At 42.3% G+C, this 20177-nt stretch overlaps 1 protein-coding gene across 2 annotated transcripts in view; it reads right to left on the bottom strand.

Moving 5' to 3' along the window:
* The window catches only part of fstl4 (follistatin-like 4), a 132640-nt gene that overhangs the window by 71953 nt on the left and 40510 nt on the right, over nucleotides 1-20177 (bottom strand). For both annotated transcript variants that reach the window (XM_023803437.2, XM_023803438.2), the window contains one exon: nucleotides 3243-3491. In XM_023803437.2, the coding sequence (XP_023659205.2) occupies nucleotides 3243-3491 (249 nt within the window). The remainder of the gene's footprint in view (nucleotides 1-3242; nucleotides 3492-20177) is intronic.

Genomic DNA, 20177 nt, shown 5'->3' on the forward strand with positions numbered 1-20177 from the left:
AAAAATAGGAAAATCGGGAAGCAGGAAATGGTATGGGTGTGTGGGGGAAGGGGATTGACTGTGTGCCAGGAATTAAAAAAAAACATAATGATCATCAATTTGTCCCTCTGTAATTTTTATTATAATGAATAATCCCCTGAATTCATATTCCTGCATCTCCATGGTAATATTGAGTCCGTTGGTACCTAAAATTAACAGACCTCTCTGAAAAGAATATTCCGGTATGCTGTGTTATGAGAACAATAGTAACAAATGATTCTTGCCTCCCATTAAGTCCATGAGGAGAATATATTAGGTAACCTTTGACCAAACGTAATATATTTAAAGACAGAACTGTTGACTTTTGCAAATAGCTTAAGGCTTATTGATGCAAATCTGTACAATCTATATGGTGACTGGAAGTGAATTTAACTTGTCAAACTGGATTTGGAAACGCGGTGCACCAATCACTGCACCTGCGTGCAATTTTTGTCCACATTATTACACCTGTTTGTTAACACGGATGCCAGTAATATACCAATAAATGAGCCAGCTTCTGCAAAATGGTGGGTAACCAGTATAATCCATGTCAGGGGGACACTTTGATCCAGGACAGGATTTGTAAATTACCATTTCAATCAAAAGGACCCGGATTTCACTTGACCACTGGGTTCTTGCCGAGTGCTGATTGGTCAGTCTCCTATAATCACGCATGTGTCACTGATATTAATGTGCAAAGCCGGATGGGTCTTTCAATCAAGGAAACGAACCAGTCAAAGCACAAGAACAGCTGAACTATTTAACACAGGAGCCTTTCGGGTTTAAGGTAGTTTGTAAAACCTGAAGTAGCTCAAAGTGTCCTCTCTGATATTGCTTGTCTGGTCACCCAAGTCAAATGTTATTCATTCTGAAATTATCAAGGAATTTGGTTGATATTTTGACACCATCTTCTGCTGTTCGTCTACAGAATGTCATTCTCATTTCATGCTGTCTGCCTAACGTGTTGAGCCGTACGCAACTTAGCGAACAATTCGCCCTTTTCTCCCTTGTTATCACCTATTAATCTGTTAAAATCATTTTAGCAGTTGTTGTCACCCTTAAAAATGTGTTGTTTCTTTCACACCACAATTTAAACAAGAAACTCAATTAACTTCCCGTTTTCATGTTTTAATCTGTTTTTGCATGGTTGTTCATTACTGGATTCTACCTCTTACTTTGCCCTCTCCATTTATATTCTAGAGTCTGTCCTTGTTTTGGAAATCATCTCCCCCGCTGTGGTCTGAAAAGATTGTTTACTCATTCAGTTATGATAAATGTTATAATAAATAAAATTTGACTTCAGTGAAGCAATTCAAAGCATGACAATGAATTCATGTCCTAATGTGCTTATTGAACACATATCTAGTCGAAAAAAACCCACACGATTCACAAAAGATATTCATTGCTCATAGACAGAATGAATAATTGAAATGCAAAACTGAGAACTGTCAAAATTTTTACCCCACATCTTGCAAATATAGTTCTTAATATATGTTTCTTAATTATGTAAATGCGTAGCTTCTTGAGAGATTTTTTTTTTTGTGATTATATTATTCTCTCAGTGAAAGATATATAAATAAACTAAAACTGACATTTAGAAATCGCTCTTCATTTGAAAGAATTTATGTCCCACAGTGCAACCGCTGTAATGTGCAAAAAGGCAATTGAACACCTGCCTAATTTGGATTAAACATGCATGACAGAAAGTGTTGAAGTTCTCTTCCCATCTAATGCAAAATGACTCAGGGCCCCCAGGATACTTGCTGCTCTTGCATAAGCAGCTCTGGAGAAGCCTTGGCTTTGGTTAGCAATGCAGATCTATAAACGAGATGAAGCGATGCTTTTTCGGGCTGCGACAGACGAGCGATTTAGCTCCCTGCTACTCAGCAATGGAATTAAAACTTTAAAAAAAAAAACAAAACACAAAGCATCTTCTCACTCTGGTATGTCTTTCACAGATTTATCAATTAGCAGGGTCTAAAAAGATTTCCGCAGAACTTCACTACATCACCATGCTAGCTCACATTTTCAAATGCCGCAACAAAAATATGATGTATCTTATCTAATCTCTGTATAAGATCCGTCAGCCCTTGCCATTATATCTAGAACGTTGGTCAGTGTCCGATACAGATTTTGGACTGAAACTTCTGGGAAAGTTTAACGAGGAAAACTACTTCTCAAAAGGTCACTTTAGGCTTCAGTATATTTACGTTCTTTTAATATCTAGGTGCCGTGACTAATTTTGAATTTCATAGAAAAATTCTCCATGAAAGGTAAACTAAGGGTTTAGAACCAAATCATGTTTAAAAAAACTGTTGAGTTCCACAGAACAGGTTCCACAGAACAGAAAGCCTAAAAATACATCTCTTTATACAACAGCCTTCAAACCTCTCCAAGTCTGCCTAAGTCTGCCTACTCCACTCTCTTTCTCATTGCCTTTTTGTTTATTTACCAGAATATATTATACGGGTACAGAATGTATATGTAAATACAGAACATGTATTAAAATGCCAGAAGGAACAAAATCACATGCAAAGAGTCTGTTACCATAGGGAGCAGAGGCATATATTCTAAAAATGTGCAAAATCTCAAAACCGTGTCTTTTGTCATTTGCTACTTTTCCCCAATAGATGCAAAGAAAAGACTATGGGTACCACCTTTTACTTTCAAATGCTAAAGTATTTTATTCTGCTTTCAGTTATTTTATAGCCAATCTATCAGTGGTCTTTTGGTTTTCAAACTATGTAATGATCAGCTTCGGTTTAGTGATAAAACTATTTTAACTGCTTTCCTGTGTTTCTTGCTATTACCAGCTGGTACACGTGCACAGTATATACTGCATGTACGTGTGTACGTACACCTGACATACATAAACAGCATTTCTGAGAAATTGTGCTTTGGGAAATAGCTATGTGATTTTGAAAAGTTTGATCTCAGAGGCCTGGACACCAGATACACAGTCTGAAGAACGATCGCTCGCCAAAGTTCTCCACACAGTCGATGACATTCACATTAGAAGAGACAAAAACATTTTCTTGGTGTGCCATCAAATGAGAATGAACAAGTACCTTGGCTCGGGTCTCTAGAGCCAAAATGAACCCGTCGTGCAGGTTTTGATCCAATGGGGTGACATTATGCTTTACGTGAGTTACTTGTGCAAATCCCTCATAAAGAATCAGCGGGTGAATCGTCTGATTTTGCCTTCTTCCCGGTGTGTGCCTTACCTTTGAAGAAGCAGTCCCTGCTGTGAGTAACATAGATCCTCTTTTTCTTCAGGCAAGCGGTGCGGTAAACTTCACAGTGGTTTTCGTAGAACTTGCCGTCGGAGCCACAGGCGGGCATGTAGCTGGGCCGGCACCTCTCCTGGCAGGCGCAGTGCGTCTGTCCCGTCCCCTCGACCAGCACACACTGCTGGCCCCGACGGCAGAGCCTCCCCCTGCAGGCAGCGTGTCGCTCCGATGCAGCGCGGCGCCCTGTGAGCGATGAAAACATCAATAGAAAAATACCAATAAATTGTTTATTAACAATCAGCCCTCTGGTCACACGATCTCTTGCAGTAGTGTGTGGCTCAGTGGATTAGAATGCGCTGCAGGATCAGAAGGTTGTTGGTTCAAATCCCATTGTTAGTAAAGTGATGTCACCATTGGGCCCTTAAGCACGTTTCTTAACCCAAATTACTCCAGGGACTGCCTAACCCTGCGTCCTCAAATGTACTTCGCTTTGGAATAATGCTAAAAATTTTTTTAATGTAGGTCTGATGTGTTATTTTTGCTGGACGATTTAAATGTTATTATTGTATTCATTTATGCTGGAGAGTTCTTAAAACTAGGCCTTTTTTCCAGAATCCCAGAGAATGACAGTAATGATGGAAAAGACTGAGAAAGGACTGAACTTAAATAAAAAAGACTGATAGCAAAATGCAAACGATTAGTCTTCATTTGCACGGTTAAGTGAAACCGGAATGAGGGAATTGCTGAAGGCCTTCTTGGTGTCATTCGTTGGCTCACATATACCTGTCAATCCACATCCATCACTATCACAACCATCCTGTTCCGTGGTGATTTAATACATTTTCTACTAAAATTGTGCAGAGGTTAGCAACTGTTCTAACTTGGGCCGACCTTGTTGGACCGAGGGGTGTTGAACGGACTGTGAATGCAGAACATGGGCTGCGCTTATGACGGGGGGCATCTATTTTGGTTTTCGACCCCCATCCACACAGAAAATTTCAGGTGAAACCTGGAATTTATGATGTGGAATGTAATTTTTCTCACTCTGAGTTTCTGTTACACTTTTTGTCTGCATGCAGTTCCTGCGCAAGGATTATATTTCCTGGAAAAAATGAATAAGAGTTTATATACATTCAAAATGTCCAGTTTAAAAATCAGCGCACAGAAAGAGAAAAAAAATATCCCAACCCTTTAAACTCAGTGTTAGTGAATGCACACAGCTTCATTATGTTGTTCATCTAGGTCAGTTTCAAGGAAATAGTTTAATTAGACAGATGAGTTTTCCTAACGACGCAGCCGTTCCAGAGGCCTCAAGGACTGACCTGGCCCAGTGGTACTGACAGTGTTTCTGCCACAGCGACACAGTGGGTGCCAAACAGGAAGAAAACAGGTACATTTCCTTTGAGAGCACATGCGGTGCCTTCAATCCAGTCCGCTAATTGTTCTGCGCGTCCCAGGAAGCCATCAATGGGAATTCAAGAATTCTTCTCCCACGTGACCTTGTTGTGGGTGTCAAGGTCAGAGAAGATTACTCGAGCATTTGTATTCTCCAAGCGCCGAAGATTAAATACTTAGTGTCTGACGTCTGTTGATGAAGCTGTTTTTTCCCCTTTCCCTCCAGCTACATTTCCTCAGGCAGGAAAAAAAAAATGGAATGAAAATATCACAGTAGTTGAGATTTTCGCCGTTTCGCTTTGGCTTGTCTGCGGTATTCCCGCTCGACTCCGCTTTGAGATTTGTCCTCACACCCGCATACTGTAAATCATCTTTATTCACTTAATTCACAAGCTTTGTAGACTCCATTCTTATTTACGTAAGCAACCGAAAAGCAGCTAATCCAGCCCAAATACGCTAATGCACAATAGCCGTGCGTGTTTCTTACAAATTCACCAAGAGATCTTTTTCAGTGCCAGGCTAACCGTGGGGCTTGTTTCCATTGATATGCTAAGCTAAGCTAGGCTAAGCTAAGCTAAACTAGTGAAATTCCATTGATTTTTTTTTCCATTGCAAGGCTTTAAACTTGCCCTGTTACCCAGTAGCAGTACAGCCAAGACAGCATTAACCTTTAGCTAATCACATATGTAACATTTAGATCCATGGTCATTGTTGTAAAGCCTGTTCCAACTTATCCTCTTATAATATTACCAAGGATGGCTTATTGAATGATTTTATAGAAGGGAGAGATATCATAAACTAGCCACATTCAAATTGTTTTCCCTTTCATCCATGATAACATACTTATTGAAAATGTAACAAAAACGTCCCCGTTTGGCTCTGAATAATACCAACAATGAAAAGCACAATTTCTATTGAAGTGTTGCAAAATGTTTGCAGGATTAGTCGCCGTTAATCACTGGCTTCCTGTTAATCACTTCAGTGTGGCGTTTGCGCATTTTCAATACCACTAAACTATTTTTTTAAATTATTGTATATATATAGAAAAAATATATGTCAATAGGCTCTTGGGAGAAGCTGCTTCGAGACACAGTCTGCCTGTTTGCACCTGAGGCGACGACGTTCTTGGAATTATTCAAATAAACAGAGCATTTAAAGGCGATCACAATGCGCTTTTCATCTTAATACCACCGAGGGATGAAGCGATGCTTGTTTTTCCCTAATGTGACTGAAGGATCTTGGCAAACGCTCCTAATTACAGGGGAAGTGCGGGAGCAGCGTTTCCTGCAGGGTTTCTGCCGCGTGACGCCCAAGAACGAGCCTCAGCCAGCTCACGCGCCTCTTTGTTTCTGTCAGATTTCTCCAGCTTCTGACATTTTCCAACGCGGCTTGGACACCGAGGTCACCTCCTGCAGGATCCATCACTCGCAGCCTGAACAAATAACAGAAATACCTGCCGCCGCGTCACGCCAGCTCGCCGGTTATTTTATTCGGTTTAAAGGAGCCGAACCTAATTACCTCCAGGTAAAACGCGTCAAGCGGCTCTCTTCGCGACACAGCCGGGCAAATTGCTTCTGACAAGTTTCCCCGTGCCTGAGTATCGATGGGTCTCAACAAGCGGTGGTCTCAGACCCTGTGCGGTGCTGGGTTCGAGTTAGAGAGGTCGCCTACCTGCGGTTGGTAAATGACAAACGCAATGCCTGGCGATCGCAAGCTGTGAGATAAAAATGCTTCTAACCTGCAGCTACATGGTCTGAGAAATATCTACAGTACTCTATCTATCTATCTATCTATCTATCTATCTATCTATCTATCTATCTATCTATCTATCTTTGTAGATACAAATATGTATACATCATATGTAGACAGGGCTGTCCTTAGAGATTTTGGGCCCCATGAAAGCATACCATATGGGGCCCCCAACCCACACCAATCTAATTATGTTTTAAGGCCCCTGTCAACCAGGGGCCCTTGGAATCATCTTTCCCGCCCCCCTGTCCTTAGGTGACTCTAAGTTGGGTTCTGCATCCTGGCCTTGCATTTCCTTTTTAAATCCACCCCTAAGCGAGACAATTATTGCTGATACTCCTCAAAGTAACAGAAATCATCAGTCCCATTTTCGTTTTGCTGACATTACAGTAGCACTGACAGAAAGCTCCGGGAGCTTGTGTACAGGCTACAGATCATTGAAAAATGTTAGAAATGCACCGCTAATGATAGCAAACTGCACTGTATGGAGGAGATAAGAAGCTCTTAAATCGCTTAAACGGCAGTAGTAGACATTATCTTCAATGAATGCTTATGTATTGTTTATGAGAGCCAGGTGCCTTGTTTAAGCAGGAATTACGGTTGCCTGTAGAAGCGTTTTATCTACATAATATGTCACAAAAGTAATTTATATCCTATCATTGCATGTAATCAGTGAGAAGATGGTTATCTTAAAATCAATAACTGGACCGAGCCGCACTCAGATGGAAATTTCAGCGCTCATAGCGATATCCCCTTTCATTAGCGCTGTTTACCCCTGTAATTTATGCCGCTTACAGGTATATCAGCATTCGGGTTTTGCTCCAGATCTTATCCGAATCTGCCGCAGGCTTCCACAAAGCCTGATTACGAGGACGGAAGCGGTGCTTTATCACAGCGGCGTGCGGCGATGTGATGTTTTGGGGGGGGGGGGGGGATGGACACTTGGAGGTGAGAAAAAGATCCCGGTCACAGCTGAGTAATTATACACGCCTCACCGGAACACTTCCCGCGCGGTATTAAAAGCGAATGAATTCTCGCTCCCACAAGGATTATAAAGAATCGTAATGGAAAAGGTAATCAAGTGAGACTCAGAGCTGGCTGTTTATGAGGCCGCGCCGCTGTGTCGGAAGGCGATATAACGCCTTTAATTTATTAGCCGTAAAGAAAGGCCATTTACCATGCTTGGAAGTTGATCATCGGGCAGAAATGTGCCTTTTTCAAACACTAATTAATTTTAAAGTGGTGCAAAAAAAAGGGGGATAATGGCAGGAGCAATATTTATTAAAACCTCCTTTTTTTATAAAATGTAACTGTAGATGCTGGATTTTAGAGATGACTTGCAGTTTAAACCTGGGGTACTGTGTGTGTGTGTGTGTGTGTGTGTGCATGCAGTGCAAAACAAAACAAAAAACACACCATACCCAGAATGCAATGCATCACACTGGGAGCCCAGCTGCCCATCTGGGAGTGCCATCTCATCATTAGTTCGGAAAGGTCCTTCAGTCTCTCTTAGCAATGCACTCAAACTCACTGATTAATTAAAAATGATTAACACACTTACCAAATGCATCTGAAAGTAGCATGAATTATTCCTTTAACTGATTCATCGATGTGCTCAGAAATAGCTCTTTTTCAAATAAATACTTTTGATTTTCATTATATGCGCTTACAGGTTCAATGTCGCATTTCCCTGAATTGCAACTCACAGATCATTCTAGAATTATAAAAGCACAAGCAAGCATATTGAACGTATCTGCTCGGTTTAGCGTCAAGGCAATGTGCTGAAAAGCCCAAATGATGAATCATTAAATTTGGCAGCATGGAAGACACAGTACAATCCGGGATTTGCCGGACTGAAGTGTTCAGCTGCGGAAGGGCCGATTTAACATTCATGGCCACTACAGCAAATTACTGTCTTTTTTCCTTATATGCGTTAAATTCACCAAACCCCCAAAACCATAAACAAAACTAATGAGAAAAACTGAAGCTAGCAATGTACTAGAAAATATTTACTGGCCAGTAACTGCTGTATCATCACACAGATGCAAGCAAGGTTGCCAAAATGCCAAGAGTTCCCCCATCATGATTAATTAATGTCGTTAATTACTGAAAAAGTAGAGCAATTACGTGAAACGCAGCCTTAGTTCCCGGTTCAGGCACCACTGCTGGCAGGAAATGGTGCTAGATATTTACTCAAAGTAAACATGCAGTAGTGAGTAAATATGTAATGAACATTGAGAGCACTGTTAAAAATGAATGCCATTTATAAATAATAAAATGTGTCTGTATAGTATGAATAAAGTGTGGAATAAACACAATCATTTGGAACACATACAGTATATAGTGTCCTTTCATGCACTGGCACACTGAGGTGGGTAATTCAGGTCTGGAGAGTAGAAGTCCAGGCCAGGATTTTGCTTCAACCAACCAGCTGACATAAAGAGTCACAATCACAGAGTACTCAACTGGGTGGTTGAAACAAAATCTTGGTCTGGATTTTTACTCTCTGGACCTGAACTACCCACGTCTGCTGTATCCTGTCAGGTGCTTTCTGGGATGGGGTCGCACATCATGGGGACCTGGTTATAGGTTTGGGAATAATGCCCAGCAGGATGGCGAGTCTGATACTGCATAAGAGGTTATTAAAGATGGATGGATGGATGGATGGATGGACGGATGGATGGACGGACAGATGGATAGATATGCAATACATTTTGCAGCAAAGAGTCCCAAAACCTCTCGAGTCTTCAGAGTAAATCAATAATCCCACATTGTAATTGCCTGATTCTGTATGTGTTGACAAAATATTTAAAACTGCTTTGCAGAGTTATACATTTTCCTCCAGTTGTAAGTGAAGTCAGCTTCGCATGCTGACGAAGGCCAGTACTGACCCGGATCAACGTAGCAGGTTCGACCTTCAGATCGCATCGAGCTGACAGGGTCAAATCTGACCTTTGGCTTATTGGCGTAGCTTAATACAGTCATTCATGTGAGTCTAAGGTTCAGCTACTATGAACATTGGAGGTCCGTCTCTCATTATGTATCTTATTTTAACCATGTAGTTGCATTCATGTTCTATTTAGAAACAGAGTCTATATCTGAAACACCTTCAGCATAATATAAAATGCAACTTCTGTTATTAAAGTATTGCAGAATTAAATGTATTTACTTGCATGTTCCTTTAGCTGAGAAAGTAGTTGTACCCAGATGTATGTGTGTGTTTCTAAGAGCAGGAAGGTGTAGGTTCCAAACCCTTTATTATGTCTCTTATATCTAACGCAGATACACATCCTAGAGAGGTTGACCATGTTCCTTGATGACGCCAATGGAGAACAGTGGCATCATAATTCGATCCAGGAATGACATTTGATTACTAGTCAATAATGTATCGCCCTTTTAGATTCAATCTCTCTTTTGTAACTTAAAATTACACCTGTCCGGTGGAATAAACAAGAATTAAAGCTGAACGACAACAGAATGCAGGTGCAATCAGGAAGGAACAAACTGTATCAATTGCTTTAGTGATACATTTAACAGTTTCGCATTGTTTGCTGCTGAATGATTAGCACGAGAAATACAAGGAGATAAGAGTTCTTTGCAAAGAGTCGTCCGGATTAATAGCCTGTCTTGTTCATGGGTCAGTCAGAATCAGGGTGATGGGACAGAGCAGGGCGGGGGGGGATCACTGGGCACCAGGAGGAGAAGGAGCTAGACCTGGCCTAGACTGGCCTTAACCTGCCTGTTTAATAAGTCAAAGAAATCAAGAAGTAACAGGGGAAAAAACACATCCATATTTCACAACTGGGGGGGGTGTGGGGGGCAGATGAGGACAGACATGGCGCAATGTGGTTTCTGGGGTTTTTAGAAGCCCTCCAACCTGGAAGGAGAGTTCACGAGGAGGACACGACGGAACACACTCGCTTTCAATCGGATCACGATACATAATAGATACCCGCATGAATAAGTGATAAGGGGCTTGCCATGAGAAAATGACAGCCTGTGAGAGACGCAAAGAGGACGGCGGCGGCTGCCTCCTGAGCCCTCGAGCGCAGTCTAGGCAAGGATGCAGGTATCGGAAAAGTGCCATACACTTCTGTCATTGTTTATGCATGATTCAGTCACATGTGCTTTTGGGTGCGCTGGAAAGGACATGTTTCTCTGTCGGCGAGTTGACATGGCGTGTATCGCCGCACTGAAAAGCAACATGGGTGGCTTTTGTGGACGTACAATGGCAAATCGAAGGATCAATGACCGTTGTTTCAGACAATTGCACCCCATCCCAGGTATCCTAGAGCCATCTAGACTTGCACCGTACGAATGGTCACATGGCAGTACGGGGTAATCAATTCCCTAATTTTACTTGCTGTAAATGGATTGTGTGGAACAACAGGAGCGCTTTGCCCCGCCATGACCTGTGTAATTACAACATAATGTTTAAAAAAGTGTTTAAGAGCAATGCGCTCATTAATGAGTGCCGTTTAATCAATGGAGCTGCGAATGAATCCTTCCGTGGTCCCTCCCGCGACTGGATCACAGTCATGAATTTTTTATGGGCTAAAACGCTGGGGTATAATTGTTGTCAAGTCGCCGTGGCTTTCAAAAACCTTGCTAATTCCACTTCAATAGAGTTAATTAGTTGAGGCTCACGTAGGGTCGCCAACCTTGACTTCTGGTTTCGGTGAGGAGCGTTTTTGCTTTGACTGCGATGTATGACAGATTCACATTGTCTCTCCTGTGGACTTGCAGGCATTGTTAGAATTCTATACTAGACCTGTCTGCACGTTTACGGATGGGAGGCAGCGCTGGAGTCAGGGCGGCGCACCCATGCGCTACGCGGAAGGCCGCTTTCCTCGTGCAAAACACCATACCTGAGCAGTTTACATAATTAAATTAACCATCCTTGACTTTTTCCCACAGTCACTTGCTCTTAAATGCGGAAAGTTGGGGCACTATCCACAGCCTGACATGTTCACACATACGCACACACACACACACACACGCGCGCGCATATATACAAAAATGCATTACTTGGATGTAGATTGTTTAGGGATGAGTGACTCTGTTCCCGAGAAGCAGTGATATTACGAGAGCAGATGTGATGCGTGACTCCCGGGACTGGCACAGGGGAAACACTAAAAGACAATTTTGACCCTGTCAATCCTGAATAATTCAACAGAAATCAGGGTTAAAATAAGTACACCATGAAGCAACTCATTATTCATGGGCTTTGGGGAAGATGGGGGGGGGGGCTCTGACATGGTGAAGTTTGAATAAGAGCAGCTTTACCCCCCCACGCCGTGTCTGAGCGGCTGTCTGCACGTATAACATTAGCTCCGTTACAGGGGCGGAGCCAAGGACCCGGGAACACATCTGAACAGGGAGGGGGACATAGGAGCATAAAGTCATGTCTGTGGGTGTTGTAAAGGGTGGCGTTGGGGGGGGGGGGGAGTTTGGAACGTAATTGGATTAGTCTAGACTGGGGCCCAAAATGATATGCTTTCATAAGGTCCAAAATCTCTAGCAGCACCCCTGGTCAATAAGACAGACGGGAGCCCTCAGCCAAACCAAGTGTAGCAGTAATGATGGGAACCATCAGAGATGGAGAATAGGAGGATAAAATGTTATCTGTGTCTCGGGATGGACGCCAGAATAAATATGTAAAGGAGTGAGCGGTTGTCAGCACTGATGTCTGCCAACTTTCTGGAAAAAATGTTTTTTAAAAAATAAAAAAAAAAACCTATTTTGATCAGGTTTGCTTTGACGTGATTTAAATGCACTTTTGGGAGAGCACTGAATTAAACAGGCTGATAAAGATTAGCATTTTTTCAGCAGCTCTCACTGCATCTTGTTTACAACATGGGGGGGGGGGGGCGCCTTTAGAGGTTCTAAGTATCTCCTTGGTTGGTTGGCAAAATCTACCCTAATCCATGCATGTCATCTTGCTGGGTGAGATGTGTAACAGAAACTTCATAGCAGGAAATTTGTATGGAACGTTAACTTTCTGTTGTTTCACGTGCGTGCACTAAATACTTTAATATAATTTCTATGTCTTTGGAGGAAATAAGACATCTTTTTTCAAATTTATTTTGATTTTTGATTTCACAGCATGTCCTCTTTAGTGTACAACAGGAATAAACATGTTTCCTTACATCAGTGAAAAGACAGATGCAAAAACAGAATGTCCATTACAATGGACATAAATGAATGGGTGGGGTCTCAGGAGGATATATTAAATATCAAAGCAGGAACAAAGTATGGGGTCACTGTGCAATTACAATCCAAGTATGCATTTCTTAGTTTAGTAAGACTAATTTTCCAGGGATTTCAAGGACAGTTTGAACACAAACATACTCATTTGCAGTAGACTCAAAGTACAACTTTAGTCAAGTTGAATACTGCTCATCTGCTGTTAGGGAAAAGCACGGTCTAATCTGTCTAAAACACCAGTATAACATGCCCACAAATTATATGGCCTATAAATGAACGAGTGGAACAAATGTATCCAAAACTTGGCATATTTGTTAGCCCGTCGGTTGTTAACAGAAGTTATATTGCCGGACCCTGACGAGCGCACTCTGTCAAATCCTTTTCCACGCATTCCTTTAATATTCGCTGTCATTTTTATGGGTGCATTCGATTTCCAGGGACGTTTTCAAAACGAATGTCTCTCTAACTGGGCACGGCGTCTTGGGGGGGGGGGGGTGGTCTTATGTGTCTCTTGCAGATTTGCGTTCTCTAAGCACTGGCAGATATGCGCGGCCCCGCGTGCATCGTGCCCGTAAATCCCTTTAATGCGTGTTACGCCCCGTGCTGCGCGTAGACATGCTGAAAGGGATTGATGAGACATTGCGTACAAGTTGCTTAAACTGGGAAATCGCAGCATAATTAGATGAAAGCATGAGTACATGCAGAAAAAAATGAATCGTTATAAGAGTGCATTTGGCAGGAGGTGTCGGTCTCGCCGGACAGGAAAATGCAAGTATTCGGATGTGCAAATACAATCACAGATGAGGGCGGTTGTTACGCTGGCTGCACAGTAGAGTGCTGTACTTCTTTATACAGTAAGACGTTTTAAATATCTGTTAAACCCATGTAATGATAAAGATATACGAATGTAGTTTAAGTTTTGCCTTGAAAAATGTAGTGGACAAATTAAATAAAAATAATTATTCTTACGGGGGGTCAATTAATGTGTTTGAACTGTCCAGGCTGGCTCTTGGTAATATTGTCACACTGCTAACTAGCTAATGGTGTATTTAGCCATGTTTATTGACATTATTTTCAATCAGCAATGGGAGGAAATAGAAAAGCATATGCAGAATAGCTTGACTCCAAGTCAGTGGTCTTATATGCAAAACGCTGCTTTTCGGTTATCGTAACGAGCTTTTTGGTTATCGTAACGAGCTTTTCGGTTATCGTAACGAGCTTTTCGGTTATCGTAACTCACGTAAGTTGTTCCTTTTTCCTGTAGGTGAACGGGAGTTTATTTTTACCCCAAGGTGCAACAAAGGAAGTTTATTGTGGACATTTAGCATCATTTATACTTCTGTTGATCCTTGCCAACGTAGCTACATGAGTTTAATGATGTTTCGCTCGTGTGTGAGCTGTATATCATTTGCAGATTATGTGTTATGGATTGCATATCGTTATTATACACGTAGGTGGAACGCCGATCTGACCAGACAATAAGAGCCGCTCGAACTACGCATCTAATAAGAAGCAACACATTTCTCTACCTGCATAAACAGAGTGAAAAGCAATTGATTCCCTTGAACCAATCGCAAGAGCAGTGGCAGTATGGAAATGATTCAATCAGACTTTACATCTGTGATCTGGATTGCTTGCTGCAGTGTTTAATTCTCAGACAAGGCATGGGCTGGAATGTTTTGTTGCTGGACATTTTGGTAACATTACCAATTTCACCGCTTAATTTAAGTGGCCGAGAGTAGATTCGTGAATAGTGAGGGAGCACATTCTCTGGAGAACGAAGGAGACAAACGACGGAGCGATCTGTGAGGAGCTCTGGAACATTCCGGCATCCTTGGCCTGTTTAAAATTCTGCCGATGTGTTTAATGTATAAAGGGCATTCATATCAAAGTTCAAAAATTTCATTCCATGCTGAAAAGCCCTTGTATGGTCATTGAATCCAAAGTCACAATGGGATTTTTTTTTACCTTAAATATATTGACCTAATGAGTGGACATGTGTTTTAATCTTTCCATCAGTTACATGTTAGCTGACTGTATGGAAGTACAGCAGACACCCACCACAAAGGGAAAAGGTAGTGGATAACTTAAACATTACATCGGACATGTTTTCATTAATGAGACAGGCTCATGAATTCTGTATTTTCTATTCAGTTAACTCAAGTCCATTTATGCAATGCCAATAAAAGTCAGTAAAGAAACATTTCTCTCTGGCGTTGACTGCTGTTTCATTGGCTTGAATTTAATCAGTTCAATTGATTTTTTTTCAGCGATCACTGCAATCTGCTATTGTTTAGCTATGTAAGGTAACTGTAGAATACAAATTATGATGCACTATATATAGTCTATCGCAAAGAAAACTATATGTGCGCACAAACATACTCTCGCGTACAGGTGAATTAATGGTGATTTTTTTAAAAAAAAAAACCTCGAATCAGGGATTAGAGAATTAAAGTAGAGTGGAAATAACCTTGAGTTTATTTTAAGTCCTTTCCTGGCAGCGTTGAAGCATTTATCAAAAGGGCATAGAGACAGACGTATTTTAGGTCATGACACCATTGACAGATACAGCCCATAACTCCTCATTGCATTGTGACTTTTTTTTTCCTCAGCAAATGCAGTTTTACAGCAGCCTATACAGGGAATAATTAACTGACTCACGGCACTTTTACTCCATTCTGTTACATAATGGGCAATCTAAAGATCATTAGTAATATTAAACGCTTGACTTGTGTTATTTATTATGCTGCTCTGTTTCCTATTAAACCTTCGACCGGACGTGATTTACGCCGAGGTTGGCTCCACGCGTGCCTTGAGACGGTCTTAACCGACCTCTGGTGAGTTTCGGTGAGAGTGATCTCACCGATGGATGAAATTGCTCGCATGTACTTGGCCGCCATTAGCATATTAAATCCAACGGCCGTTCCAGGGACTCAGGCTCTGCCAGCAGCAGGAGGGGCTTCTGTCTTTTTCACGGCCCCCAGGAATACAGTAGTTCATATGTAGCCACATTACCGATAACTGTTTCAGTCCCTTACTATTTTTGAGAGGTTAGCTGTTCTTGCATAGTCCTCCTATGGCACGAATTGTAATTTTGAGAATGACATCGATATTATCAGTGTCCCCATCCAGCAAAGTGTCTGGAAAATGGATGGATGATTGAACATTGACATCATTCTGAATCTGACCGCAGACACAGCAAGTCAAGCGAATCACTACCACATCTCTGAATATCGCCCTACTTAACTACCCTCTGTGCATATTAGCATAGAGCATAACACCTACCGAAAGAAGGGGAAAAAAAACAATTAAGCTTGCAAAGCAGAAAACTATAATGCCCATTTCGAGCAAATTACCATGACATTTTGTCCCAGTGGTATTTCCCATGATTCATAGTGTTCTCCATAAAAGGGGAATGGAGATAAATAGCCTGCTCTGCTCCGAACAGCGAGCTGCAGCCAACCATGCGATTGGTCATAAAAGCAGATGTTACCATCATCTGACCAATCCCCACGGGGAAACTTTTCAGTGGGTCCTTAACTGCCATATTCTCCGGCAGACCCATTCCACGGGAATGGCGAGTTTCGGTCTCGCGACCTTTTTGCGTAGCGTTGCCAAAACGCGCACCTGCGTCGGAAATTAACCTGCATCAGATCGCTGAGTTCCGGCCATTTTGCTGGTTTACGGTGGACGGGGGACTCGTTTATTAGCGATGATGCGATGCTGGCAAAGCCGAGGGGGTTAGACCAAGGGCTTGAGTTAGCAATTAGCACGCGCGACGACAAATCCAGCACGCCATGCTAAAGCTAAACGGCGCTTGAGTGGTCTTTCGCTTGCGATATACATCAACATGCGCCGGTATAACACACATGCGCACACAGAATCCCATCAGTGCAATTCACGCCCAGAGTCACAGCAAGCTACCTCCCGGACCATAGTTGTTAGCGGACGGCGGTGAGCTAAGGAGAAACTTTTCCACGTCATTTGCCTCAGCTGAGGAGCAGGAGCAGCACATCATGGCAAAGTGCCAGAGACAGTTCATTCCAAGGTTAGCTGACAGTCACGGTTTAGTTCTGGGTTAGCTGTGCGAAACTCTGACTTATGTATTCTGTTGTTTTAACAGGCGCCACCTTGAGGCTGATTTGAATATTGCGTTTCTGTTTTTTTCCTTCCTCGCACCAATCTATGGCGCAATGAAAGAATCATAAAAATATGACAACTGGCTGATTAAGACAAATGGGGCTCAGTACGATCGCCAGCGATACTAGACCATGAAACTAAACTGCAGAACGGATATCAGCCTGGCCTTTTACTGTCATCGGTGAGGAGATGACCTCAGCTGTGCCCTAGATGCTGAATTTTTCATTTGTTACTTTGCTATTCTTGATACAGGGTTTGTGGATTGTGTAGAGTCTGCATGCTCTCTATTCTATCCACACGGCTTTCCCAGAGGTAGATGGTTCAGCTCCAGAAAGTATAAATCCAGACCAAGATTTTGTTTCAAACAACAGCTGAGTACTATGTGACTGTGACTCTTTATACTCAGCTGGTTGGTTGTAACAAAATCCTGGTCTGGATTTTTACTTTCTGGAGCTGAAGTATCCATCTCTAGGGTTTCCTCAAGGGATTCCAGCTGCGTCCTGCATTTTGAAAAAAAAAAAAAGATGTTCTGTAATGTGTGTGTTATGTGAGTGTGTCCCCTGTGGTAAGCTGGCATTCTCTCCTTGGTGTCCTCTGTACTCACCGCAACGCTGTACTGAATAAGCGTTTAGGGGGCGGCCTGTAAGCCTTGCCTGGCTGATTCTGGAACATTCTGCGGCACTCCTCTGGTCGGGGCACCGCCAGCTCCCTTGGTCAGGCAGGGCGTCTTGGTGGCGTAAATCCTGGCTCGATAAAATGTGCGGCAACCCAGCATGTGTAACGGCTACTGAACAGCAAGGCCCACAGATCGGCTGATAAATGGGGCAGGGGTGAGACGTACGGCCTGGGGTCCCCGTTCACCTCCGAGCATCCTCACATGATCCTTCGATGAAGCCCGTTATGTAAATGCTCCCGTTTATAACCCATCTGCCCTAATATCACGGCTCATTCGCGTTCGTCCAAAGCGCTCGGGAGCAGCAGGCAATGCACTGCGGCCCCCTTTCTCGCCGCTCTGGCTTCATCAAGGTGCGGAGTCCCTTGTTTCTCCCAGTCTCCCTTTCAGCTCCCTAATTACATATCTAACCACCCTCTTCGAGTCCCCGAGTGCGTCCCCTAAACCTGTCCCGGGGAGGAGCTCTGTGCTGGGGAGGCACTACCTTAAAGGCCTCGGCCAATTTTTATAACAATTAGTGCAACACTTACGCCCTTGGGCTAAAGATGATATTCATTATACATTATTCAGATTTTTTTTGGCAACTAGTTTATGGTGTGCTCCCTAACTATTAATGAACTGTTAGCAATCATTTGATGATATATTAATAGATAAAAAGATTCATTTACAAATGACCTTAGAAAGGTATTACAATCATATCTAGCTCCTGTAATTTACAAAGCAGCTTGTAAATCACCCGCAAATATAAAACAATGGCTAAGTAAGCATACTCAGAAATGAGTTATAATTGAGCATTTACATGCGCCTTAGAACATACTCAAAATATCTGGTAATACTTTAGATTAACTGCACCTTCATAGTGCCTTTATAATGCATTCATAGAACATTCAGTGCACCTTCATGATGAATTCATAGAACATTCAGTGCACCTTCATGATGAATTCATAGAACATTCAGTGCACCTTCATGATGAATTCATAGAACATTCAGTGCACCTTCATGATGAATTCATAGAACATTCATAAGCATTGTGTAAGTATACTTTATTAATGACATTATTATGTGATAATAAACATTATAATTAGTTATACATTATAACAATAAAAATTATAATGTATAATCATACAATGTTTCTTATTAAGGTATGTTAAGGCTATTACGGTTAGGATGTTAGGGTATACTTACATGCTGCTTATGAATGTTTAATAAGCATTATGAAGGTGCACTTAATGTTCTATGAATGCATTATGAAGTTGTAATAAAAAGCATTACTGAATATCCATGTAATTTAATTGTAAGTGAATCATTTTATTTATTAATAAATGATCAAATGATGAGTAACAGTTTATTAATAGTAAAGCAGCAGACCTTAAAGTTACTTTATTTTTTAAAATCTAATTAGGAAGAGCCACATATTACCTGCAAACGCCTTGCCATAAGAATGTGCACTCTAGGTTGCTGCAAATATCTATTTTATTAATATTGTTTATCTGTGCTTGGGGGCCTGCGGATGCCCTTCAGACAATGGCTGCCGAAGCGGGGTCCGCCAAGCCCCCGCATTCATCTCCCTGTTTACTGTCAGCAGCTTCAGACTTTCATCTGGCTGCTTCTAAGCGGCTCCGCACCATGGCGACTGATCAGCGTACGAGGCGAAAGCGAAGGGCCCCATCCCTGATCCCGCCCGGGGGAAATAAACAAGAGAAGGGAGTGCAGTGTGTTTGGGGAGAGCTGGGATCGGTCCTAATGGGAAAAGCCCAGGACAGAAGCCCCTCCCCAGGGCCTCTTCTCTACCCCGACGCCATGGGTGGCTGGGATTGAACCTTTTCTGACGGCCCCGTTTATGCACCCACACAGCCCCCCAGTCTCCCTTTAAATCTGCTCATGAAACATTCTGGGAACCCCTCCACTGAGCCTCAAACTACCCTGATAACTTTCAGTCCCTCAAACCCAGTAGTTTACACGCCTGACTCTGACCACCAAACTTTAGTTTGTGAAAGGAAAAAAAAAATGTATGCAGCTGAAGACCAGGACTGAGAGAGCGTGGAATCATTTACATTTTATTTCTTTGCTTTCATCCAAAACTGTGCTTGTGGTAAAGCAGGGGCAGCCAGCCCCTGAGGGAATTGCAGATTAAGGGCACTGAACAAGTACCCAGTGGTGATGTCACTCTACAGAGACTGGGATTTGAACCAGCAACCTCCTGATCATGGCCTTAGTGTCTTCAACCAATGGGCCACACATCACCCCCTAGTGGACTTCTGACCTCACTGACATGACAAATGGTTATGGAAACCCGATGGATGTTAGTCAGTTTGGGTGATAGTTATAGGGGAGAGGCAAGACATTAAGTACAGTAGTGTAATATGGGCTCTCTACAGCAAATAATAATAAGGTAAACACAATCACAACACTTCATAATAAAAAGATTGCACTTAAATTTCACAAAAAATAAGGCGCAAATTGTACTGCAGTATTAAAATGTGCGCGGGAGCAAGCAGTCGGAGCTGAGAAAGACGACCAAATATTACACAGTAAGTTTCTTTTTATGTAACGAAATAGCACAGTACAGGTATTGTATCTGTATCATTTCTGCTCATTGTAGCTGTCCATCATATGTACAGTACTGAATGCATACTGCATTACAGGGTATATATGGACAGGGGGCCGTTACAGTATATGGCAGCGCTGCCCAGTGTTCCGCAATGTTACACTAAGCGATACAGCCGCCAACGTCCGACTGCGTCCGCTTTCAGGCGTGTCTCCAT

The sequence above is a fragment of the Paramormyrops kingsleyae genome, chromosome 24, assembly GCF_048594095.1.
Source record: "Paramormyrops kingsleyae isolate MSU_618 chromosome 24, PKINGS_0.4, whole genome shotgun sequence".
In the NCBI taxonomy this organism is placed as follows: Eukaryota; Metazoa; Chordata; class Actinopteri; order Osteoglossiformes; family Mormyridae; genus Paramormyrops; species Paramormyrops kingsleyae.